General features: G+C 30.2%; 2 protein-coding genes across 5 annotated transcripts; one reads left to right on the top strand and one right to left on the bottom strand.

Annotated features, from left to right (window-relative positions):
• The first annotated feature begins 3,093 nt into the window (after positions 1-3,093).
• Positions 3,094-7,422, top strand: LOC128385990 (exportin-5-like). The gene has a single exon (XM_053344938.1). The coding sequence runs from the start codon at positions 3,604-3,606 to the stop codon at positions 7,024-7,026; it is 3,423 nt and encodes a 1,140-aa protein (XP_053200913.1). The 5' UTR covers positions 3,094-3,603; the 3' UTR covers positions 7,027-7,422.
• A 312-nt stretch (positions 7,423-7,734) lies between these two features.
• On the bottom strand, positions 7,735-26,886 carry LOC128385992 (neprilysin-2-like). 4 transcript variants are annotated; one of them, XM_053344942.1, is made up of 16 exons: positions 26,688-26,886; positions 14,911-15,044; positions 13,899-14,030; positions 13,549-13,710; positions 13,360-13,443; positions 12,830-13,041; positions 12,530-12,709; positions 12,153-12,239; positions 11,652-11,776; positions 10,515-10,737; positions 10,096-10,272; positions 9,574-9,794; positions 9,237-9,501; positions 9,068-9,163; positions 8,918-8,994; positions 7,735-8,834 (listed from the first exon to the last, which is right to left on the bottom strand). In XM_053344942.1, the coding sequence occupies exons 1-16, from the start codon at positions 26,759-26,761 to the stop codon at positions 8,735-8,737; spliced, it is 2,349 nt and encodes a 782-aa protein (XP_053200917.1). In that variant the 5' UTR covers positions 26,762-26,886; the 3' UTR covers positions 7,735-8,734. The 4 variants fall into 4 exon arrangements, with proteins under 4 accessions (XP_053200917.1, XP_053200918.1, XP_053200916.1 ...); XM_053344943.1 differs by lacking the exon at positions 26,688-26,886 and adding an exon at positions 19,919-20,244; XM_053344941.1 differs by lacking the exon at positions 26,688-26,886 and adding an exon at positions 16,094-16,488.
• Between the last annotated feature and the right edge of the window lie 165 nt (positions 26,887-27,051).

Here is a 27,051-nt window from a genome sequence, read left to right as displayed (position 1 = left end):
TAGGTTGTTTGTTTTATAATGACTTTGCCGCAATTGTGACTAATTAAATTCATCATAATCGTAGTCAGTGAGACTTATAAGCCTTTGGATAGCTTTTGGTACGATTTACAATCTCGACTCCTTGATTTATGGTTGTGGTTGATCTTTTCATTAGCGAAGCAGAGGAGCAGTTGCCATTATTTTCCGCTGAGCATTCACTTGATGGGTGAGCATCAAAGCATTTGTCACACGATGGTGAATTATTACAGTATTTCGTGTATGGCCAATTTTGTTGCAATTAGAGCATATTTTTATAAAAGTTGTCTCGATAGGTGGTACAAATAGCACCGATGTAGACTTTCTTATTTCGTTCAACAATTTTACGAGCATTTTTGGAGAGTCTGATAATTACTTTTTTCTTGTGTTGGTTGTTGGGTAGGGTTATATCATGAGAGCTTATGATTTCGAGGGTTTCAGTTTCAGGAATCCCATTGCGAGATTTTATGGCCTCTGGACTCTCTAATTGTTCTTGGTCAATTAGTATCGAAATCTGAGGTTTGAGTTTATCAAGTTTCTTTATAGCAGCGGAAGTGGCAATGTCGCTTGTCGTTATCTCGGTGAGCATCTTGTCGCAAAGCTTCGAATCAGTTGAGGTGACTCTAATGCCTTTGGTTGTCTCTGTAATCGAGTCTATTTTTAAGCTTGGATTGTTTTTTATAATGGTGGTGACGGTGGCTTTGATCTTGTTGTTATTAGTGTTGTTGTTGGTTGATTGAATTAAGATGCTGGTGGGTTTGGGTGGTGATGAGGCAACTTTCGCATATGATTGGGTAGTAGAATGATTTTTAATTTGGTCAAGGATAAGTTGGGTAGCATCATTGATGTTGTTGTTTTTGTCTAGGTGTTTAAGGCCATTGCTCATGATGGATTTGAAAAGTGAGAGTCTTGATTTATACTTTTCAAGCTTTGGTTTGCTCAACCATGAGGAGAGATCATTAATGAAATCATCAACTGAGTCGGATAGTTGCTTGTTGACACATGCCGAACTGGGTGACGATTCCAGGTAGTTTACAAGAGTCGCTTCCACGTGGTTGTCATTTTCTTGTAAACCAATGGTTGACCAGCTGACATATGAGAGCGGCAGAGGAATTGGTCCTATTCCGGAAGGGGCCATTTTTTGGGAGTGGGAAGAGCTCAAAACAGGTGTTTGAGGTGGTCAGGAAAACGATGGTAATAAAATAAAAAGTTGATTTTATATTGTTAATTAGTTAATTGGTTGACACCAAACCATGTTTTGTCATTTCGTACGGATGGAAGGAGATGAGGGAAGTCTTTACAAATGGTTTCAATTATGTAGTCGTTTTCATTGTTGAAAAGCTTTCGATAAAAGATTTTTAGACCGTTGCGAAAGATGATGGCCCAGGAAGGAGTTGGAGGTAATTATGTTGTCTATTTTGTTTAGTTTATGGTTGTATTGGTTAGTTGTCAGTGATGGGCTTAAATAAATCGAGAATATTAGGAATTTGTGTTGTTGGAAGCGAATGATACAGGCGGTGATGTCGATGTCGGTGGTGATGACTTTCGAGATGAAGCGAGATGGAGAGATGAGAGCTGCTCTTCCAGACTGGACGATTTTGATGTTGTTGTCGGTTGAGCGAAGGAGCAGAACGGAGAGGTTTGGTTCTTGAAGGAGAATGATGTTGTGAGATTGTGTGAGTTTGTCAATTAGGTTGTTTGTTTTATAATGACTTTGGCCGCAATTGTGACTAATTAAATTCATCATAATCGTAGTCAGTGAGACTTATAAGCCTTTGGATAGCTTTTTGGTACGATTTACAATCTCGACTCCTTGATTTATGGTTGTGGTTGATCTTTTCATTAGCGAAGCAGAGGGAGCAGTTGCCATTATTTTCCGCTGAGCATTCACTTGATGGGTGAGCATCAAAGCATTTGTCACACGATGGTGAATTATTACAGTATTTCGTGGTATGGCCAATTTTGTTGCAATTAGAGCATATTTTTATATAAAAGTTGTCTCGATAGGTGGTACAAATAGCACCGATGTAGACTTTCTTATTTCGTTCAACAATTTTACGAGCATTTTTGGAGAGTCTGATAATTACTTTTTTCTTGTGTTGGTTGTTGGGTAGGGTTATATCATGAGAGCTTATGATTTCGAGGGTTTCAGTTTCAGGAATCCCATTGCGAGATTTTATGGCCTCTGGACTCTCTAATTGTTCTTGGTCAATTAGTATCGAAATCTGAGGTTTGAGTTTATCAAGTTTCTTTATAGCAGCGGAAGTGGCAATGTCGCTTGTCGTTATCTCGGTGAGCATCTTGTCGCAAAGCTTCGAATCAGTTGAGGTGACTCTAATGCCTTTGGTTGTCTCTGTAATCGAGTCTATTTTTAAGCTTGGATTGTTTTTTATAATGGTGGTGACGGTGGCTTTGATCTTGTTGTTATTAGTGTTGTTGTTGGTTGATTGAATTAAGATGCTGGTGGGTTTGGGTGGTGATGAGGCAACTTTCATATGATTGGGTAGTAGAATGATTTTAATTTGGTCAAGGATAAGTTGGGTAGCATCATTGATGTTGTTTTTGTCTAGGTGTTTAAGGCCATTGCTCATGATGGATTTGAAAAGTGAGAGTCTTGATTTATACTTTTCAAGCTTTGGTTTGCTCAACCATGAGGAGAGATCATTAATGAAATCATCAACTGAGTCGGATAGTTGCTTGTTGACACATGCCGAACTGGGTGACGATTCCAGGTAGTTTACAAGAGTCGCTTCCACGTGGTTGTCATTTTCTTGTAAACCAATGGTTGACCAGCTGACATATGAGCGGCAGAGGGTGGTCCTATTCGGAAGGGCCATTTTTGGGAGTGGGAAGAGCTCAAAACAGGTGTTTGAGGTGGTCAGGAAAACGATGGTAATAAAATAAAAAGTTGATTTTATATTGTTAATTAGTTAATTGGTGATTTAATTAGGAAGGATAAGGTTGACGTGCACGGAAGAAAAAAAAGAAAACCAGTGTCGCCATCTATGTTCTTTTCTACAAGTTACCTTATTCTCTTTTTTGAAATTTTCTCTTTTCTCTCATTGTTTGTATTTCTCTCTTAATGGAACAGTTTAAATTTAATTATTTCTCTTCTCTAAACTAACTAAATATTGACTAATTTACGATTAACTAGTTTAATTAATATTCTGTCTTCTGGTTCTCCGTATTCTTTTCTTTCTATTGTGATTAATTATGTTATAAATTCGTTTCAAACTGATTATATTGATCATCTCAAGTTCTACCAGTTATAACTAGTTAACAATCCCTTCTTCTTGTTTAAGCACATTGGATTTTGGAAAAACTGTTTTTTCTACTTTTCTTTTTTATGTATAAACACAATTTCAACTGATTTTCTCTTATCCTCTTTCTCTTCTCTCTTTCTACACCTTTGGTTCATTCTCTTTCTTTTCCTTATTCTCCTGTTCTCAATTTTATTGGGAACATTTGGTTAATATTTTAACTAACTAGGCCTAATTCTATTTCATCTGGTTACTTTCATCCATTTCTCTTTCTTTCCTTTTCATTTTCTTTTTCATTTTCATCTTCCTTCCTTCTCATTTTCTTACAATGACTCATATTTCGGCCTCTGATGTGGATAATTGTGTTGTCAAAATTACCGAATCCATTGATATCATTCGTCGGGGATCTGTGGTTGCTGATCAAATGCGAGAGGCTCACATGGTTATTGAGACGATTAACAGTAACACTAATGTTGAATCAACTCTCCAAGTTGCCTACAAATTGATTACCTTTAATGGAGATGAAGCCTTAACCCAATCAGTTAAACATTTTGGTCTTCAATTGGTTGAAAATTGTATCAAATATAAATGGACTGAAATCTCAGATACAACCAAAGCTGAGATAAAAGCAGTTCTTGAAAAGATGATTTATGAGACTCTAATTGGAAAAGATCTCAAATTACTTAAAGAGGGTATATCAAAGTGCGTGGTTGAAGCTATGAAACGAGAATGGCCTGGTAATTGGTCTCATCTGATGACACTCATGTTAGGACATAAACTCAATGATCGAGTTTTATTTATTATCGGTCGTTTAAGTGAAGAACTGGGTATATTTTACTCACCCGCTAATCGAGATAGAAGACGAGATATGACTAATGAGTTGAAGAACAATTATCCAGTTATTCTAACTTATATTGCCGAATGTTTAATCTCTGGTAATAGTGACCTATGTTCGAGTGCACTTCGCACTTTGGCTCCTTTCCTTGAATGGCACACCTTTGATGAGCCTCTTCTCTCTTTTCTCTGTGATCTCTTGGCCGCTGATATTGATCCAAATCGTGATCGTGAACAGCTTCACATCAAAATTCAAACCACTGACTGTCTGTTGACCATTTTATTTCGTAAAGGTTCAAAAAAGGATCGTATCAACATATTAGACCTGTTTACTCCTAAAAATGTTACCTCTATTTTTAAATGTATCGATAGTATATTACCAAGGATTAATGTTAACAATTATCAATTATCCAACGATTATTTTACTCTTGCCAAAAGAGTCTACAGTGTTCTTACCATGATGGGACAAACAGCAATTCAATTACATCCAGTTAAACAACTTCCCATGGAAACCTGGCAAATATATACACAGAAGATGCATTCACTTTTTTACATTGATAATTATATTCTTAACGCTTTTGTCCTACAATTTTGGAGAGATTTGGCCAAAAGCAAGGAACATCAGACCATCATCACGGAGCCTCTTTTAACCAGTTTACTTTCAATTATACCAGAGAAATTATATAAACGACCCTTTGGTGATCCATCAATTCCTATGGAGTTTGATGATGAGGAAGATTATGATGTTTTCTTTATCAAATTTAAAGCTGAACTAACCGACCTTGTACGTTCGTTGACACTTTATCGTGAAGATATTTGTTTCAATTTTGCTTCCAATTTACTGATGGCAACTCAAATTAAAAAGGAAAGTGGACCCGATACAAGTGCCAATTTTAAATGGGAAATTACTGCTCACATAATGGAAGCCGTTTGTAACCGTTTAACTAATGTTCAAGCTTTCTGTCTACAAGGATCTCCTCTTCTCAATATGTTAGTTAAATCGGAAGGAACTGATACCAGTGTTGAAATACTTTCCAGTCAACTATCATGTTTATCTGCACTTACCGTTTTTGTACCTCATCTTTTATCCCAAGAACCCAATTTAATCAGTGCCCTTTTGGAAAAAATGTTTAAACTTGCAGCTTATGAACTTCCAGGAGAAAGTAAAGATAATCGAAGTAAATCTGTTCGTAACCTGAGGCGTTATGCTTGTGCCTTATTCGTTAAATTAACCCGAGTCCATTCTGAAATATTGTTCCCTATTTTTGACCAACTTAAGGCTCATATTCATAAAACTTTTGCCCTTAAACTGGAAGCAAGTCAAACTGAGATATGTACTCTTAATGAAGGTTTAATGATCTTATCCAATTGTTTCACTGATCCTGCTCAACAATCCTTATTCGTTAATGAACTTCTTGAACCTTTAAAATGGTTCCTTGAATGTTACCTTACACCAGCAACTTTCATTTCAACCTTTGGTCTGGATAAGCCAACAGTTGAACATGAAAGCAAAGGTCAAGCTCGAGCTCAACTTATGTATGCCATATCAACCCTACTTGGTTTACTCAAACGAATCAAACGAAAGGAAGTCCTTTACTCACCTGTAATGGCATTTATGAATCCCCTGTGTAGCCTATTATCTAATCTCAATTCTTTATGGAGACAAGAGATGATAATACTTTGCCATACCGAGTATCAGTCAGTTGTTTTCGCTCCAATCAGTGAATCTGACCGATTATCTCTCCTGGAAATTCATAATACCAACAATAATACTAGTCAAGATGAAAGTGAGACTACAAGTTTGTTTAAACATCCTGCTCATCGAATGCAAAATTTTCTATGGACTATTCAGGATTCCTGTTGCTCAGCAATTGGTTGTGCTCATTCGCTGATTAGCCCCGAGCTATACCTAGAATTTAACAACATAACCCTGGCTCTTGATGGTTTTGAAAATCTTCCCCTGATGAAGCTTAAATCATTTATTCGATCTTTTCTCAAACCATTCCTAATCAATTATCCTGTCAACGATTTAAATATCTTGGAGAACAAGTTTTTACCTTTTGTTAAGCAAGTTTTACCTATACTATTTAACCGAATTGATGGAACGTGTAAAATAATTCGAGAAAGAGAATATCAGAAAGGTGAAAGTGAAGTGGAAAATGAATTATTGGAAGAGAAAATTTGTCGAGCTTTGTCAATTGATTTTATTGAACTTCTTAGTGGTCTAATAATTTCATCTAAAGGCGGAGGACGAAAAGCTGATAATCCAATGGAAGAAGATGACTGGGAGATGAGAGAGATGAACGAACAAAACAACAAACCCATTGAACATACAGTTAGCTATATTGGAGATTATCTAATCAAAAACATGCCAAGTATAATTACTCAGATTAGTTTCCAATGTTTAACTTGGAGCGATTCAACTGTCTCATGGAAAGCGGGTGCTCTATGTGAAGTGGTTCTATCCCGTCTAATTGAACATGTTATGGTTCGAAATCCAGCTGATTGTCAATTTCTTTTAGAAAATATTTGTAAATCACTTCGATACTATGGAGAGTATGAACAAAATCGTGGCATATGTTTACAATTGGTGTCGACTATTTATGAAAAGTTAATACTCGTAATGCAATTTGATTCTGTTAAACATTATCTCGTCCAACTATCCGAAGGTAACATGGAAAAATGGAATGAATTTGAAGAGAATTGGATTCGTAAACCACCAATGAGCAAGAATATTCAAAAATCTCGTAGAGAAGCGTTGAAAGATTTACTTGATCCGATTATCGGCAAAAGTTTATCAATCATGGGACGAAAAGAGCAAGCAACCGGAGGAAATCCAGTCACAACAATTAGACGGAAAAAAGCGAGCGATATATTCAACAATGAGACAATCTATTTATATGAATTGTTCATCTAATTTAATCACCATCATCAATTTAAACACACAAACACTCACACATACAAAACCAACGATAGCACATGAATGCAACACATCACAAAACAGGAAAGATGAAAATAAAATCGATTGATTGTCAACATAAATACGACATGGAACCTAAAATGTAAACTAACACCATCTCTCCAACTCCCAGGCCCTTTCTTGACCAATCAGCTGACTGGTCATTTAAGATGAGATAAATTTTTTTCTAATTGAAAATTTTTCACATTGACAACAGAAAGAAACAAAAAGTACTGACCTACATTGATGGAAAGTACTATTAGTTAATCATCTCTGTTTCTGTTATTTAAAAGCCACATTTTGATTGTGAAAAGATGCAAAAGTTAATTAAACTTTATATTCTTAATTGCGAAATTAATTACAATCATTTTATCCCAATTTCCAACAGTAGTAAAGATGATCAACGATTTAGAGATTGTGAAAATATGGAAGAAAATTTTTCTCACCAATTGGTCTTTTTGGTTGTTCGAAATTGTTTCGAGTTGTAATTAAATGAATTAAATCTTAATTGTTGTTTGATTTTTTTTTGTAGGAAAAAAAGAGATGAAGTTAATTGTTTAATTGCTAAGAATTGAATGAGAATTGACTGTTTGACCCTCGTTAATTGTTGGGGAATTCAAAGTCAGTCTACCAACTACAAAATGATCAAAGTAACAATGAAAGTAATTAAAAGGCGAATGATAATTAATTATAATTATATTTCAAGATCGACAACAGTGTTAATATTAAGAAAGACTTGGAAGACAAGGAAAGGTGAGAGAGAGAGAAAGAGATGAGGATGAAGATGATGAAGATGAAGATGATAAGGTTTACAAGGATCGAAATGATTTAAAAAATTTGATGATTTCTTTGTCTAAATCATCACAATTAATTAATTAACATAATAGGAATTGTATATGTATTGTATTTGCTTCCGTCATTGAATTGATACATTAGATTGTGATTAAAATTAATTGATTTGATTAAACACATCTGATTGTTTCCAATGGCCATTGTTGTTGTCCCTTAATTGTTACAATTAACTTGACAGTTTCTCGTCTTGAAATGTTTTTCTGGTTAATCACAAAAGTTTATCATCTTTCAATTTACATTGATTTAAATTATGATAATTAATGGTAAGTGTCAAGTGATTAAAATATTAAATTGTTGTTGTTGTTGTTGAAAAAAAAGATCCACAGTTAATTGTTAATTGTTTACATATATAAAGAAGAAAAAAAAAGTTAATTTAAATTTCTCTCTAATTTGATTTTAGTCTTAATTGTCTCTCATTGTGCTTGATGATTTAATTGTTGTTGATATTGAGATGATGAAGAAATTGATGATCGATGATCAATGATGATGATAATTTGAATCATGAATTTGTTGATGAGAAAAGCGGAAATGTTGATTATGTTGAGAAATTAACAAATTGGATTAAATTTTGATGGATTAACGATCTTGATTGAACATTGATTATCCACAATTTACCATGATCGATATTAATTTAAATCCTTAATTTCTCTCAATTTGTAAAAGGAAATTATTATCCTTACAGATTGATTAGAATCTATTTATATAATTAACCGATTAATTATTAATTAATCGAAAGATAATTTGCTCTTTCACTTATATTTATAATTATATCACTTGGAATTCAATTGATTAACTGATCAAGTTTCCAACGTGATTACCAAACATGACACTTCTTATGAGGATTCATCGCTGTTCCAGCCGGACAATTAAAGCTCTTTGAAAATTCATCAATATTTGACATGGGTCCAATTACTCTGGTTGATTGAAAGAAAATACAATAATTAGATTGTTAATTGTTGACAATTAAGAGAATTAGAAAGAGATTAGTTATTCGTACCTGAATCTTGATGGACTGTGAGATCCTAATGATACTCGAAGACGAAGGACTTCTGGACGATATTTACCACACCAAACCTGATGGAAAATTAATCAATTTCAAGAACAATTAGTAAATTATAGTTGATCAATATTCTTAATTGAAACTTACATTAGCAGCACTAATCCAGAACAATTGGTCAGTTGAATAATTTAAACCAGGTAACGATGGTTCTTTACCATGATCTATAACCCATTTTTGGTAAGCCTGAAAGAATAAATTAGTTAATTGTTGAGTTAATCTCTTTCTCTTAATCTCATTGGATTATCTTTATTCTTACCCTAAAGGCTTCCTTAAGACCTCCATTATCAGCGATGTTTTCACCTTGAGTGTTAATACCATTAACTCTCATTCCATTTTCGGGAAGAGTATAGTTACCATATTGATCGATAATACATTGAGTTCGAGTTTTGAACTTTTGATCGGTAACATGGTCCCACCAGTTCTTGTTGTTTCCGTCTTTATCGAACTGTCGTCCACGATCATCGAAACCGTGAGTAATTTCATGACCAATAACGAATCCAATGGCACCAAAATTGAGGTAGCTAATTGAAAAACGAGAAAGATAATCAGTTAATCAAGTTTAATTTCAATCGCAGATTAAATTGTTTACTTACTTGGGTCGATCTTTACTGAAAAATGAACCTTGAAGTATCCCTGCAGGGAATTCAATACTATTTTCAAGAGCATTATAATAAGCATTGACCACTGCCGCTCGAGCATGTTTGGTCCACTCTCCTTTAAGATTTGGCTTACGAAGTTTATTGAAAGCGAAATCGGTTGACCATTTACGAAGATTTTGAACATTTGTGAAGTAACTTTGTTGCGTTAATGTGAGCTAAACATAGAACAAGAAAAGCAAATTAAATTGATTAGCTAAATACCTCGGAATCAAGCATGATTAACATCAACGATCAGATTAATTGTTTAGCTAATTAAACAACAAATTGACAATAAATTAACATCTCGTTGTCATTGGAAAAGAAACAAAGTTAAACAATTGATGAAACTTTTCACATGAAAACTATCACCATGTTCATGTAATATTTGCTTTATCTTTTGTTTCTCTCTTATGTTAAATTGTCAAAATTGTCAATAAATGTCAATTGATAAACAATTAAACGAATTTAATTACATACATTTGTATACAAATCGCCAACTTTACTGTTGTTTAAAAGCTCATCAGGATAACCAATATACGAAACAATAGCATTTGCCTTATCCCGAGCTCTTTGAGTTGTATTTTCATCCATCCAATCAACTTCATCAAGAATTGTAAGGAACTCTTTGTGAATATAATTAACCATTTCCAGAGCCTGTAGTCAGTCAATAAATTGACAGAATAATAATAATGATAATAATTTAAAAAGAAAAGATGAAATGAAGAAGAAAAAATCAATAACAAATCAAATATTAGCATAAATCAAAAGTTAAATGATTCATGAACATGAAAGACTCAAGACATGAGATTCTCATATTCATTCAATCAATTTCTTTCTTTCTCTTAGATATTTTTTTTCTTCTTCATGATGACAATTAATAAATCATTAACACTAACCATGTATTTACTGCCTTCCTTGAAATGATTTTTAACATATAATGATGATAAAGCAACTCCAAGAGATCCTGTCAAGGATGACATACACTGTTCCCACCGAGGCTCTTCACGATCTTGTCCAGTGATTACTTTGTTATATTCTTGAGCCAATTCCCTCCATCGTTTACCCAAAGTGGTATAACATTGAAGTACAATCCTCCACATCATGTAGTTAGCAATGATTCTGATTAAAATAGAGTAACAATCAACAATTAACAACAACAATTAGCAAAGAAAAATCCGAGTCCAATTCATCTGATCAATCATATTGATATTGGAAATGTTGTTAATTGTTTTGTCGCATTTTCAGTTTCACCTTTTCCAGTTTCAGGTTAATCAATTGGCTGATTATTTAAAAAACAATCAGTTTCTATCGTTAATTGATTGATTAAACTATTTGTATAGACTACTGATTGACCCAATAAATGATTAAACCGATCAAGTAATTAAGTTAATCAATAATAGTGAACTTGAATTATGAAAACAATGGTTAGGTCACAATTAGCACAATATTTGTGTATATATATTTTATATTTGTATGTATGGTTGTAATTAGTTAATTGTTAAATGAAGCTAAACATGATAAGTTAATCATTTTAACTGTTTAACAAGAGTTGATAATAATAAAGATTAAGATTAACCTTCTAATTGTTAATTATTAAGTGACAATTATTTGATCACTTCACGTATCAAATATAATCAAATTCATCAAGAGTAGAGAGAGAGAGAGAGAAAAAAAATTAATTGTCACCATTAACAATTAATCGTTAATAAACTTGGTTAATTTTTTAACCTGTTCTGTTCAATTGAAATTGTAATGATTAACTTGATCACTGTCTCTCTTTTAAACTAAATTATCATTAACATGACAGCAACAATTGGAAACAAATGATCACAATTATCAACAATCAAAAGGTAAGAAACTGGAATAGGTTAATAGTGAATACGAAATGTAAGCTGAAAAAAAATGAGCGAGGAAAATGAAAGTCATCAAGTTTCAAGAATTCTTGACTCAATAATGATCCTTAGATGATGGATAATGATGATGATGATGATGACGATAAACATGATGATATAAGTTTCAAGATGAATACTCACCTTCCATCAGTTTCGATTAGTAGTTTGTCCAATTTTCTGAGAAATGTTGGAACGTTAACCAATACAAGTTCATTTGGAGGGATTGGATCATTGAGAAGGTGATTAAAGAATCGAGACCAATTTATCTGAATTAAATACAATTAAGAGTAAAACATGATTAGTACAATAAGGTACGAAAAATAATCGACGAAAAGGAGAGAGAGAAAAAGGTTAAAGGTGAATCACGGAAAAGGTTAGTAGACAAGATGAAGAAAAGGATGAGCGATAGAAAGTAAAAGGTAACAATTGATTAGGACATTTGATGATTCGAGGGAAAAGTTTTTCATTAAATCGTCATCATCATTTTAAGGTGAATTAGAGATGAAAAACTGATTCGATAACAAAAGATAATGTTGTTCAATTGTTGATCTGTTGATTTAATCTCATTTTGTTGATGATTGTCAAAGATTAATCACCAACAATCAACTTCCATCATGATTATGGTGATACATTTGTACTTACATTTGGAGATATTGATTCAATTTCTGTGACTGTCATTAAATTATATAGTAAACTGATGTTTCGTCGATCCTCTCGAGGAATTGAAAACTATTCATGGAAAAGGAAACGAAAAATTTAATTGTGATTAACTTGTTTGCACCCAAATTAATTGTTTTCATGAAAAACACTTATAAACAAAGTGCAATTATCGTTTTTATCAATAGTTTCTCATATAATATATAAATTGTGATATTTTATCCAATTGAAATTCATTCAATTAACTTGTTAGATAATAAGACAATTGATCAATTGATCAATTGAGTGAATATCATGAGTTTATGAATGAAATTCATCTGATAAAAAAAAGAGAGTAACAAGTTAATTGTTGTGTAGCTTACGTTTGCTAAAATCGTCTCGAATGCAAGAGCTTCGAGCATGTCCTTTTCGGCCTTTTGTCGATCAGCACCCAACATGACAGCCGATTCAACCATTAATTTATAATAACCTTGGACAGCGGAATCGTTGAGACCACGAAGGAGATAACTACGATCGGGCATTCCAAGAGTAGCTTGATCCAACTAGATGAACATCGAGAAGCGGAAAATTACAAATCGAATTAGTAAATTTGGTCTTTTGTTTGTTGGTTCTAAATGTTCAATGATAGCATTTTATTATTATATGTAAGCCTAGTAACTCACATCGATGACATGTCGAGTATTATTACGATAATCAGTGTTGACTGAAAGATCCATTAAAATATCATGACTGAAACCTGATTTTCTGAACTTAATCAGAGTATCGAGCCAATTAAAAGATGATGAGTTCCAGTTTCCTTGTTCTAGAACCGGCCAACCACCAAGAGATTTCAAAGTTTCAAGAACAGGTTCATTACCGACTCGTTCAATTTCAGCTAAATTGATGATGAAAAGATGAATGATAACCATGAAACGAATAAGATTGAGAGAGAAAAGAATAAAAAATTAGCAATTCCATCGACTTTTCCATGATGATCAATATTAAAACAATCACAAGATAAAAGGTAAATATCACAATCAATTGATTGAGAAAAGTTAATCAACCATAGAGTGTTAAATATTAACAATGGTTAACCATTGATTAGATTTGGTGATGAAAAAATTTTCTTCACACATTTCACTTAACCTTAACTAGACTTTCAATTGGCTAATTAACGCTTACCTAAATTGTGATTAATCAGTTAATTACTTACTTAAATTCATACATGACTTGTACATGCTTCGTAACATGGTGTAGAAACGAGCCTCGTTTGGTTCAGCTTCACTTTCAACCAGAACTGTTGGAAAAGAAAACAGATTAATCGTTAATCCATAATACTGATGCAAAAAAAAGCGAGAGAGAGCGAAGGGATTTAATTGTTTTCCAATGATGATTATCTTACCTCGTAGTTTATTGTTCAAATCATCCTGAATTGCTGAGAAAACGGAAACGGAAGTTCTGTCCTCGGAGATGGTGTGACGTTCAAGCCAACCACCACAAGCAAATTTGTAAAAATCATCACAAGGATTAATATTGTTATCAACATTTCTAATTATATCAGCGGCTTAAAGGTAGAGATTTAAAATGGAAAAAGTAAATTAATGATAAAATAAACGATTAACATAAATACAATCAGCTGTGAATGAATGTTGACCAATAGACGAAATTGAATGGACATAATGATTATATGAAAAGGGATAATCCCTAACCAATTATGTCAACATACTGAGAGAGAGAGAGAGATTAACTTACCTGCAGCAACACAACCTTTCGTTAAGCAAACAGTTTGTTGTGATTGTGATTCTTCAATTGAATTAAAAACGTGATGATTATCTTCAGCTCCGATTAATTTATCCGCGGTTGCACTATTACCAAGGCCATGAACTGAGGAGATTAAGATTAACAGGTAACAAGAAATGAAGAAAAAAAAATGATATGAGAAAATATGAGAAAAAATGATCGATAAAAGAAAATCAAGTTATTCTAATGGATTCGAGCATCATCATCATCATCATTATCTTTACTTCAGTTACGGTTGATTGCTGATTAATTGCTAATTAGATAATCATTTCATTTCCCAGCAAAAGAACGAGTTGATTAATGGTTAATTGTTGTTTTCATTATCCTCGATTAACCTTAGTGGTCAAGCTAAAGGTGAATTGTAATTTGTTGGTTCATCATTTGAAAGGAAAAGGTAACAACATGGTGATGATTGAATCCAATTGGGAAAATGTTGATCAACTGATTGTTGGCAACTTTACGTATGGAAAATTACTTGATGATTTATTAATTTAATCTGTTGATAATTAATTTTCTTAGATGAATAATTAACACACAATCGAGTGTAAGTAAAATTCAATCATCACCACAGGGCTGTTGAAATTTGAGATTCAATAACAATCAATTTCTTTGTGATTAACTGTTGATAATTAACCAGTTTCTTCACACAATTAACACAGTGGAGAGAGAAAAAGTAAAAAATGAATCTCAGGTAAACACCATAGGGGAAAATGACAGGTAAAAGATAATTATAATCGCCAGTGATGTGTGAGAATCAATGGAAACAACAATTAACGATGGTAAGTGAATTAATAACACAAGAGACACAAAACCAAGATGATTGGAGAGGAAAAAAGTTAATTAAAGATTATTAAACCATGTAAGAGATGAAGATGATGACGATGTCGATGGCGATGATTAAATTGATGGATCAATTCACAATAATCACAGGTAAGATTTAGGATTAAGGTAGAAAATTACTCACCTAAGTTAACGTTATATTGATAGGCGACAAAAGCCAATGCGATAGATAAAAAGAGACACATGACTAGCGAGACAATTGCGACAGTGCATAAGCCCCTTTCCATACGAGTCCGACGATTCCACCAGGGAGGATTTCTATTTATAGTGAGAGAGAGAGAAGGCCAACCGAAAAGGAGAAGATGAAGATGAGCAAGGGAGAAGAAGATGAGAGAGAGAGAGAAAAGAAAAAGAAAATACCGTTAGAAATGAATTAACTGGAAAAATAGTGTTGGTGAGTTGCAGAGTTAGAGTGAATGAGAAAGAGAGAGAGAGAGAGAGATGATGATGATGATGATTGACAGAGGAGAGAGAGCAAAAGGAGAGCTACCAAAGTGAGAGATGATGATGAAAGATTTAGAGTGAGAGGGATAAAGGTGAGAGAGAGAAAAAAAATTGTCCGAATCACGGAATCATCAGGAAGCCAACCCGATGATCTTACTAATCATTTTTCATCATCTTTTTTTTATCATCTCTCTTTGAATTAGAAATTAGATTTTCATCCTCATCATATGACTTGTCTTCCGGGCATAGGGATAACCACTAATTAGATACACGCCTCCAAAGTAAATCTTTCCTCATTATCTAATTTATCATCATGGATTAATGGTCAATAAAGATTTAACTTTGTGACCCCAATACAATTGACTATGGACAGGTTTGAACCTTTTATCTGGACGGGTATTGACCCTTACAAGCCTCATCATCCTGATCATCCTGATCATCTTGTTAACCGTTATAAACAATTATATATCTAGATCAGAAATCTGAACAGTAAAAATAAAACAAATCATTTTGTTTCATCTTCATCCTCATTGTCCCAAGATGAAGATGATAACAATTATCACTGAACACGATTATTATTCAAATTTTGCTGCTTAATGAATTTAAATTGTCATCAACTTGGTGTCAACTGAAATGAGAATTGCAATTAAATGCCCTTTAGGCTTAAGGAACAAGGAATGAAAAATTTATTAGATGATAAAATGACGATGGATAAGCCGGATTAGCCATGTGATTGATGGATTATATCCTTAATCCATATGAAATTCATTGGTTTGAACACAAACAAATTAACGGTTAATTTGATTACTTTTAGACTTTTAGTATTTATAATTACACCATTAACTAACTATGGATTAACTTACCCAACTAAATCATAAGAGCATTTTGGTGAACCACAAACAAAGACATTTTCATTTACTGGATTAACACCATTATTAACCTTACAGAGTGACCTAGACTCTTTTATTGGATTAGATAGAGATGATAATCCAATCAAACTGACAGTATCCTTAGGTGATAAAACCATGATGATTATGATGCTTACGATATGAATGAAATGTTAAATAGTCAAATTGTTATCACTCAATTAGAAAACACAATCAGGATAATTTTAGATGGACAGAAACAAATGTGATTTAACCAAAAAAAAACACCAACAATCAACTGATTGATTGTCAATCAGTGGATTTGTATTAACCATTAAAAAAAGAGTTGGTAGACAGTGAATGATGATGATGATGATGATAAAATCAGTAAAACATGACAGTTAAGATAAACAAAACTAAATCAACTGATCAACACAATCAACAATTACCAATCATAATTAACTGTTTGTTTACATATAAAAACAATAATAAACGTGAAAATCAAACAACAACAATGCTAAACTAGTGGTGAGTTAATTGGATACAATTAAGAACAGGAAGGAGAAAAAGGTAAAGTTAATAATCAACAATTAAACCAGTAAAAGTTAAAAGGGGCACACAATCAATGGATCAATTTGATTAACTAATATTTTGTATAACAATTAACTTGCCAATCAAACAAGAAAAAAAAAGTTGTAAATAACAATAATCAACATGTAAAAGTGGTTTAAATCAACAGATTAATCAACAAATTAAACTTATCGCTTGTGATTAAGATTAACTGAGGATAAAGAAAAGGATTTAAACAATTATGATGATTTCGAGGAAGATGAGAGTGACGATGATGATGAGGATGAGGATGAAGATGAAGATGAAGATGAGGATGAGGATGAGGATACTAATGATGATAAATAAAGAGTTAAGGATAAAAATATCTAATGTTAATTGCTAATTGGCTTTGGTCAAAATGATCAGTCCGATTTTGTTTTTGGGTCAATTTGATGACTTTCTCTTATTTCATCATCTTCATCTTCATCTTCATCATCATATTTAATCATCTGTTGAAACAGGAATGATGATAAAGATGAGTAAATAATAGTAAGATTAACTAATCTTCATCTTCATGGATTCAAAAATAATGAATGATAATAAATAACCAAATTAATATAAATCGTCATCGTCGCTGATTTGAAATTAGAATTGATAATTTTACTTCAAACAATTAACTGGACTTTTCTATTAACTGTTAACTCAATTTATTTATTATATTTATTGCATGTTAATTCATCATCTTAATCATTAATTGTGGTAAACAACATCGGAACAATTTATTGGAATCTAATTTTTGATTAGTATTATTATTCATATTCAAATGACAATAAATAGCAAACCGATAATAATAAATGATAATAATAAACTGCGATTGGATTGATGATTATTATCATCAATTGATTGTTAATGATAATGTTGATTATAAATTGTTGTTGATTTATAAAGTAATTTGTTAACCATTGTTATGATCTATTAACTATTTTTTACCCTTTCATTCAGATCCAAATGTTCATGATTAAGATTTGGATTAAGATTAATCATTGATTTCTCATAATCATCTTTCACTCACTCGTCACTTTTTTTTTCAATTCACAATCAACTAAATTAGTTAATTACAATTGTGGTATGTATACTTTTTGATCAAGTTAATTTAGTTATTTTCTCATCTTATCAACAGTTGAACACAATTTACTATCATCAATTGTTAACCACAACAATCAATGTAACTAAATTGTTTGACCACGATTATCATGATCATCATTTTATTATCATCGTAATTGTTGTTATTAAATTTAAATTGTGATTAATCATGAGAATCTATTCTTGGGATCAATTGATTACATGTAAATTCAATGTAACAATTAAGGTTTTTTTTTTACCTTCACATTCAAAGTGATAATTAATTGTAACTGTTTGTTAATTTGATATTTAGCTAATTGTTGAATGTGATGAAATAATTTAGGAAAATTAAGAAATAATCATTGAACAATTAAGAAGAAAAAAGTTAATTTAGTATCAACAACAATACAATCAGTTAATCTAGTTAATCAGATTTAGATCAAATTAATTGATAAACATTCAAGTCACAATGTTTTTGTTAATTAAACAATTAACTTTTGATTACATAATCAAAGATCAGGGAGAAATTAATTAATTAGGTGAATAGTTAATTGTTGAGACTTTAAGTGTAACAATTAAAACACAAATTTAAATTGAATTGATTGCATTCAAGTCAAGTTGATTGGATTGATTTGCAATCGCCATAGTGATTAACTGATCACTGATCAATTTCAACAATTAAGCTTAAATTTCAAGGTAAATCTTTGATTGAAATTAAATTGTTACCATTTTAATCTGACATTATGATGAATTAATTAATGATTAAAATCATCAGAAACGGAAATGAATCAACAAGTAAGGAAATAGATTCACTCTGTAAGTTAATAGTAGAAACTTAAATTTAGATTTGATTAGTTGATTTTCAACAGTTAACTAATCAACAAAGTGTCATCAACAACGTTTAAATTGTTACAGTTAATGATTAGATCTTCATTTTAATTTCCTTTTCACAATTTACTCAGAGAAATGAGATTAAATTGCTATTGATTTTCCTTTGATTCTTTGCAAAAATCAGCTCGATTTTAAATCATAATCAAGATGATTATGATTCCATTAAATTGCAAACAATTTAAGCTTCATCAACCTTATTCAATATACTTAATCTTATTAACTATTGTTCAATGATTCAAGTTAATTGTTATCATAAATATCTCTCTGTAATCAGTGAAAAAATTAAATATCAATCTACTTAATCAGTTAATTAAGAAACGATTAGGAAAACAAAATTATCAACGATCGTTTAATCAAGTGATTGGTTTAATCCAATCAATTGATTGTATGTTTAATTGTCCAGTAGATCCTTTTAAAGGTCAATCATTTGTTAACGGACTTTATTTGTGTTGGCTATTTGTTAATTGTTGTGATGATCATGATAAGTTAATCATCAACAGGTAAGTAATTTAATAGTAAACAGTTAATTCAATGAAGAGATCAATCAATCATGATCATTTTTTGATCGCTTGTCCCAAAGTATCAAAAACTCAGAGCCAAAGATCATTTTGATTAACTAATCAAGTTTAATTGTGAGAAATATTGATTTCATGGATAAACAAATTAAATCAATGATTAAAAGTCAATCAAAGGCTCTTAATTGTAATGTCTTGGAAATTGTTTTATTAATAGTAACCTAATCTCCTGCTTAGTATTAGTCTGGTGATTACAATTGGATTAACACTGTTGGGAATTGATTATTGGGTAAATCGATTAATTGTTTCCAAGAAATCATATTATTGATTTGATTTTTATGAGAAAAACAATAAAAATCTGTAAGATTATCGGATTAACTGGTCAACCCTCAGGGGTAATTACTGAATCTTTATCAATTCCAAGTATCCATTGAGAAACTTTTCAGCAATTAAATATTATTATTATTATCTTTTAATTTAATCTCAATTAAGGTTGATCAAGTCATCTGAACATGAAAAAAACGATCTGATTATAATTCTTGAAATAAATCATCATGAAAACAATTAATTAACGATAATTGTAAGACAATTATGATTATAACAATAATGAGATTTATTGTCATCATCTTGTGAAATAAAAACAAATCACGTTCACTTAATGATAATTAATGGTCACAATTAAGTGTATTAAGTGGTTAGTGGACAATTAAATAGTTAATAACAATTTACTAATCAGACAACTTACCTTGACATTGTTTCATTATTATTTTGAGATTTTAAATCAGCCATTGTTATACAAATGCACATACACAGTGATGAGATTTTTGAGTTGAAAATTAAATTAAATTGGATTCAAACAATTAGTAAATTATGATAACATTAAATTATATATATATATAAAATTAAAGGTCCAAATAAATGTGAATCTATTTGATTGTTGTTAATGATGAAGATCACAGTTATAATGTTAAGTAATTACTTGATTGTTGTTGCTGTTATTTAGTTGATTGTTACAGTTAAGGTCAATCAATAGCGAATGCAATTGAAACCTTAAATGTTGCAGAAATTGTTGTTTCTTGATTAATCTTAAAACAATCACAATCAAGATTTAGTTTAAGACAACAAGTTAATTAACAGCAAGAAGAGAAAAAACAAAACACAATCAAAATGATTTCCTTAATCAAGTAAATTGTATATATAAATAAAATCGTAAATAATAATAGTTACGATTGAAAACTTTTCTTTTCGTCCAAAATAGTTTTGGATTTAATTGTTAAATCAAGAAGACGAATTAAAAAAAACGACGATTCAACAATACAAGATGAAGATAGTGATGATAATGAGGATGGCGATGATGATGATGATGCTGATGAAGATGAAGATGAAGATGGAGAAGAAAAAAAAACTATTCGATTCTTGTGAGAAGAGAAAAAAAGTTTTCTATTCTTTTCAAAGATTCACCTTTACTTTTCCAAAAAGTGAAAAGTTAAACTTTCTTATGCTCATAAGAAACATTTTCATTTCTTAAAAATCTCATCATCATCTTTTTATCATCTTTTTCATCCTCATCTTCTTGTGCTCTCCTCCTCCTCCTCCTCTCTCAACTCTCTTTCTTTTGCTCATCTCTTTTCTTCTTCATCATCATCTCCTCTCACTTTCTCATCATCTTCATCACCATTCAGTAGATATCATCATGTATCCGTTATTATCATCAGAATAACCTGTTCACAGGTAACTGGTAATTCAACAAAAGTGTTGAACTTCAATTAGTAACAATTAATTGATTATAATGAAAGAGTCTATTGTTATCAAGGTGATACAAATGATTTAAATTGTTAACCACTAATTAATAGATTAGCTAATTGATTTAATAGTAATACGATTATAATTGCTGATTAACTTTCAATGATAATGATCAATACACAGAGAGATTCAAGTTGGAGTTAATTATTTTCGTTGCTTAATTTTTTTTTTTTCATTCCTTCTGTTTATTGTTACAATTTAGTTAATTGTTAATATTTTATATTCTAATTGTCAATTGAGAATAGTTTTCTTTTGATACAATTTGTAATTAAGTAATTTTTGTTTCTCATTAGTTTATTAATCATTGTAATCATTATTATTATTATTATTATCGGTTGAGTTGATTAAACTTTTAAGATGAAAATTTTGATTGTTCACTAATTGTTGAGTCAATGAACATGATTAGTTTATTAAACATCATTCAACCTTGACACTCATTTGATTGAACAATTAAACGTTAATCATTTCACTGAGTGTTAAATTGGTTTGATTGGTTACTACTTATTACTTATGATTATCTGTCTATCATATTAACCACCGAGGTGGGAAATGGATTAAGAAAAGATTAATTTGTTAATCATTTGAGAAAAGTTTTCTCATTGTTTTCGATTAAAATTCAATGTGATTGACCATTAACATTGGTGGTAAATTCATTCTCATGGTACGTTAGCCTTTTGATTAAATTGTTGAGTAAAAAAATGAATTTCTGAGGTTCAACAATCAACAACCGCTATTTAAATTGTGTAGGTGATGTAATTTAATCATCATGATAATAATCATATATCTGAATTTGAATTGAAAGTATCCACTGAGTCCATGATATTATTTAATTCTGAGGGGAATCCTTAATATCCAATATAAGACCGATGACCTTTTTCAAGAGACTAATCAACTTAAATTGTTAGTTAGATGGTTAATTGTTAAGTCTACTGTTAATAATTGAGTCTTAATGAATTGCGATCAAATCTAATGAAATGATTAAAATCAAATCTCATTGAACAAAAAAAAACATTGTAAAGGTAAATGAAACAATTTAACTTTTACCTGATAATAAATTGTTATATTAATGCAACAATTTAAATTTAAATTGTTCTCGCGATGATTGTTGATAATCAAGATAATCATTCTAATGATGATTTTAATGATATTGACATGATTATCTGAACATTTAACAAGCTTGATTACAAATTGATTGCTCGATAATAACATTAGCGTATTTAAAATACTTTCTTGATTGTTTTTCATTCCCATTCATTAAACTGTTATAACAATTGAACTTTTTAATTATCACCTTTTAAAATTTACAATCAACTAAATGTTGATTAATTGTCTTCCAATAGCTTTAAATCATCTTCAAAATGAATCAAATATTCAAACGATTTAACTATTAATACATTTATCATTATTACTGTTTGGATAATCAGTTATAATCTGAACAATCAAGTTGATCTTGTTGATGTTGGATTAAAATGATTAGGTTAATTGTTTTGTGTCTTTCTATCACTCCGATTGTTAATATCGTTCTAAATTGATTGTTAATTAACTATCGATAATTAAATTGTTACCTATGATTGGTAAACTGGTTAGTTAACTAACCAAAATTTGTTTTTCTATTCACTTGAAATAATAATATGAGAAAAATACAAAAACCCATAAATCAATTAGTTAATCATGATAATCTTAATGGGTAGGGATTTAATCAACGATTTAATCATTTACTTTGTTGACAATTTCTGTATAGTTGGACTCAGATTATTTGAGAAAAAATCGAAATAAATTAACTTAATTGTCAAAATTGTTATCGATTATATAACCAAATCAAAATAATATCAAGGTTGATATACTAATTATGATTAATTGTCATCCCATAAAACACAAACACTGATAATTAATTAACTTGTGTATTAGTATCCAGGGTAAATCCTAAAACTGATTAATAGATTAGTAGAGTAATTAACTAAATTGTGTTCATTATAATGTCTCTCTCTCTCTCTTATTGTCGTTGTTATTTAATTGTGATTATAATCCCGTTCGTAATCAAAGATTAACCAAAAATGTTAATCATTGTTTTGAAAACTTGAAACAAATCAAACCAAAAGTTAATTACAACTAATTACTGATTAATTATTTAATTATCCAGTTGTAAAAGCTTAGCTGATTAAACATTGTGAACGGTTGACCAAATAAAGACAAGATAATTAAACTAACTAATCAAATTAACCATGAAAATTATTAATCTAATAATTAATATACTCAGTGTCCCTCTCCCTTTTTCAATTAACTATTATGGTAATTAACTGGATTAATTAACTACCTTAGTTAATAGACAATTAATAGTAAATGTTTAAAATTTTTCCAATTTACATCCAATTAATTGATTGGTTATTAAATCAACTAAATATTTGAATCATTTTTTTGCTAATTGAAAAAAAAATCGATTCATCAAAACTTTTGATTCCTCCAAATCTAAATATAAATTGACTTTAATCATTTAAACTGATTTAGAAACAAAGGTTTGGCTAATCAACTGGATTAAATTTATCGACACATTGATTGATTTAAAAATCCGGAAGCAAAAGTTAATCAACAATCAACAAATTAGCCTGACATAAATATGACAACAACAATCAGAATAAAAAAAGTCACAATGTAAACAAGAGTAAAAAAATAGTAGCAATTAAGTTAATTGTGATATGAGGAAGATTAATTTTTTCAATTCCAACTACAATTAATTGTTTTCACTAACTATTTTCGTGGTATTTTGAGGTTTATTTAATCACCTTGATCTAGTATATTGATTAATGATAATTAATTGTATCGATATTGACAAAAAAAAGCTAATCAATCAAAAGTCTGAAATTTTCAACAATTTGATTAACTTTTAATTGTTGTCACTTAATTGATTCAACAGGGAATCGGATGAAATTATTAGATTTCAATGATACTTGAAGTGATGATTGTTAATTGTTACATTGTCAATTTAGGAACTCAAGTTTTCGCGATTTAATTAACAATCAACAAATCACTTGTGATGCTAATGGTTAATGATGATTTAAATTGTTGCAATATTTTTTGTTGCTGTTGCTGTTAATTGTCAGGATTTGAATCAGGAACCAATGACAATGATTAACTTAATCAACTACCTGGTTAAAGGATGAGTGTGTAAATATATTAGTTGATAAAAAAGAGACAATTACTAAATCAGTTAATCCGATTAAAACATTATACTGTATTAATGAGTTTTAAAAGTGGTAGGATTTAATTTAATTTCATCATTAAGTTAACAATTACACCAACAATTTAGATTTGGGTGTACGATTGTTAATCCAAAGATGATACATACAATTAACCTTATGTAATTTTCAACTTTAATTAATCAGTAATCATTTCTGATGACATTTTAATTACAATCTACATATGGATAATTATATATTGTTGATACAATAATAATAATATATCAACAATCAACTTTAATCATCTTCAGGTAAAATTAATCAAATAAGGAGATGAGTAACAATCCCGTTACCCTGATGTTAATTTCCCTGCTAACAATTAGTTTAACAATTAAAGGTGAAATCATTTAAGGTTAATTATAATAATGCGAAAAATTTTAAATTGTAGATGAAACAATTTAATCAGAAATTTGTGTCTCTACGAACAAAATTAAAATCGGATTAAGGATCAGATTGAGAATCATAATCATTTGATAATCTAAAATGATGATGAATGAACAAAAAAGTCGCAAATTTTGATTGTTGGGAATCGAGGATTTTGTTGATTTTTTGTTTTGCTTCTTCTACTGTTGATTGTTGACAGACAAAATGTTGATTGTTGATTGTCAGTTAACAATTAGGAAATGAAAGTAACTTGAAACGTTTTGATTTAACTCATCGACTTGAGTTGATTGTTTGTAAATGTGTAGGTTGTTGTTGAATACAAATTGTTTACTTTTGTTACCAAAATCATTTAGGAAAAACATTTGATTCAATTATCAAAATATTGATCATTTTGAATACTAATTAACTAAATTTGGTTTGTGTGCAATTTAATTGCACAATTGAATATTGAAAAGAAAGATGTAAAAATCAATCTAATTCACTTATTTAGTAAATCCAATCACGTCCGGGTTGTTGATTATTATTGTTAATCAAATAGGGAAAAAAAGTCAAATCTTATTCCCTAAATTTGTCAAATTAACAAACTAGTTGATTTAGTTATGAGCAATTTAATTAACTTGAAAAGAAACCACATACATCAATCAATTAAATTTGTTACTTGATTGAAATAAATCATGTTAATTTTGTTGATGATATTATAATGTTGATAGATGATCTATAGATAGGAATTGCGATTTATTAATTGTTGAAAGATAATTAATTGAAATGAAAAACAAAATGAATGAAAGAGGTAACAATTAAAAAGGAATAATGTTAATCATGTTTATCGGGTTAAATTGATTTGTGTCATAACAAATTAACAATTTAAGTCAATGAAATTTATGAAACTTTTTTGTTCTGATGGCAAACAACCGTTATGTTGATCATGTTGATGATTATCATTAAATATCAACAGGGAATCATCAATTTATGTTGATTGTTGTTGATTATTTTGAAACAAGAAACATGAAACATTTAAAATAATAATAATGTTGATTTCATGTTGTCAAACAATTAACATAATCGTGATTAAATAAGTATACACATTGGGAAATCATTTTAATCACTAATCATGTTTATCAATTAATATGAAATAATAATAACATTATCTGAATATGAGTCTTATTAAATCACAGGAAGACCCAGCAAAATTATTATGAGAAACAATTTAATCATGATTAACAATCAGAGTCCTAAATTGTTTATCACTTCCTGTTGATTATATTTAATTAAAGGTAAAGATTAACATTTGGTGAGATGAAGGGACGACAAGTTTTAATCACTTTGAAATCGCATTGAGAAAGTCAAATGATTAGTGACAGAAAGAAAATTAAATTAAGCTAAATATTACAATTAACGATTAACACATACATACATTACATGATTTACATTGTTAATTAATTTGGGTAACAATTAATTTCTCAACTTTTAATTTGACAAACAAAAAAGATACAATAAAACTAATACAAGTATCTACAAGTTAAATGGTGATTAGGTTATCATTATATTGTAACAATTAACTTTTTTTTTCTCAATCAATGGATAATATTAACTAATTCAAATTCACCACAAACAAATAGTTAATTTAGTTTAACAATTTAGCAATTTTTGTTTTCTCTTATCAATTGCTTCATAATCACGTTCACTATTTGTCCTGTTTACAATTTACTAATTTAGATAATCGTTGATTAAGTATAATTGTTAATTTACCTTGAGGCTAAATAAAAATAAAAGTTTTTAATGATTAGAATTATGATTTTTTTTTTACTTAAACGACAAAATTATTTTACCGGAAACAAATTGTTGTTAATTGTTTAACCTCCTTATTGATGATCATCACAACAATTTATCAAATGATTAGCTGATTTATCTGGTTAATTAAAGATTTATCCATCGACAATTAAACTTGATCTAATATTGTTGATACCTCGAAATAAATGAAATCACTTTCTTTTCATCATCAAATTCAATTTGGTAGCATTTTGATTAATATGATTCTCATTAGATAGAATAGAAGATTAGTCTTAATTGTGGAAAATTAATCAATCGACTTACCTGAACTTTTCATGATCCAAGGAACTTGTCAAAGTTATTTGACTCTGAGTTATACCATGATGATGAATTGGCATAATGATGATGATGATTAACAAGTGATGAACAATTAACAAACTAAACTACAACCAGTTAAATGGTGGAAATGATAATAAAACTTTTCGTATTTCGTTTCGTCGTTTACTCGTCGATGTTTACGAATCGAAAACAATTTACAACAAAAAAACTAACGAAAGTTTTTCACTTTTAATGTTTCGATTTTAAATAAAAAAACTCCAACCCCATAACCTATTATTCGATGCGCCATCTGGTGGATTCTTTTCCAACCCCAATCCATTTTCTATTCTTTTCCACAAGTGGTGACATC

Source organism: Panonychus citri, unplaced genomic scaffold (assembly GCF_014898815.1).
Source record: "Panonychus citri isolate SS breed McGregor unplaced genomic scaffold, ASM1489881v1 Contig00063, whole genome shotgun sequence".
Classification (NCBI taxonomy): Eukaryota; Metazoa; Arthropoda; class Arachnida; order Trombidiformes; family Tetranychidae; genus Panonychus; species Panonychus citri.
Note: the sequence above shows the minus strand (reverse complement) of the source record. Positions and strands in the feature narration are given on the sequence as shown.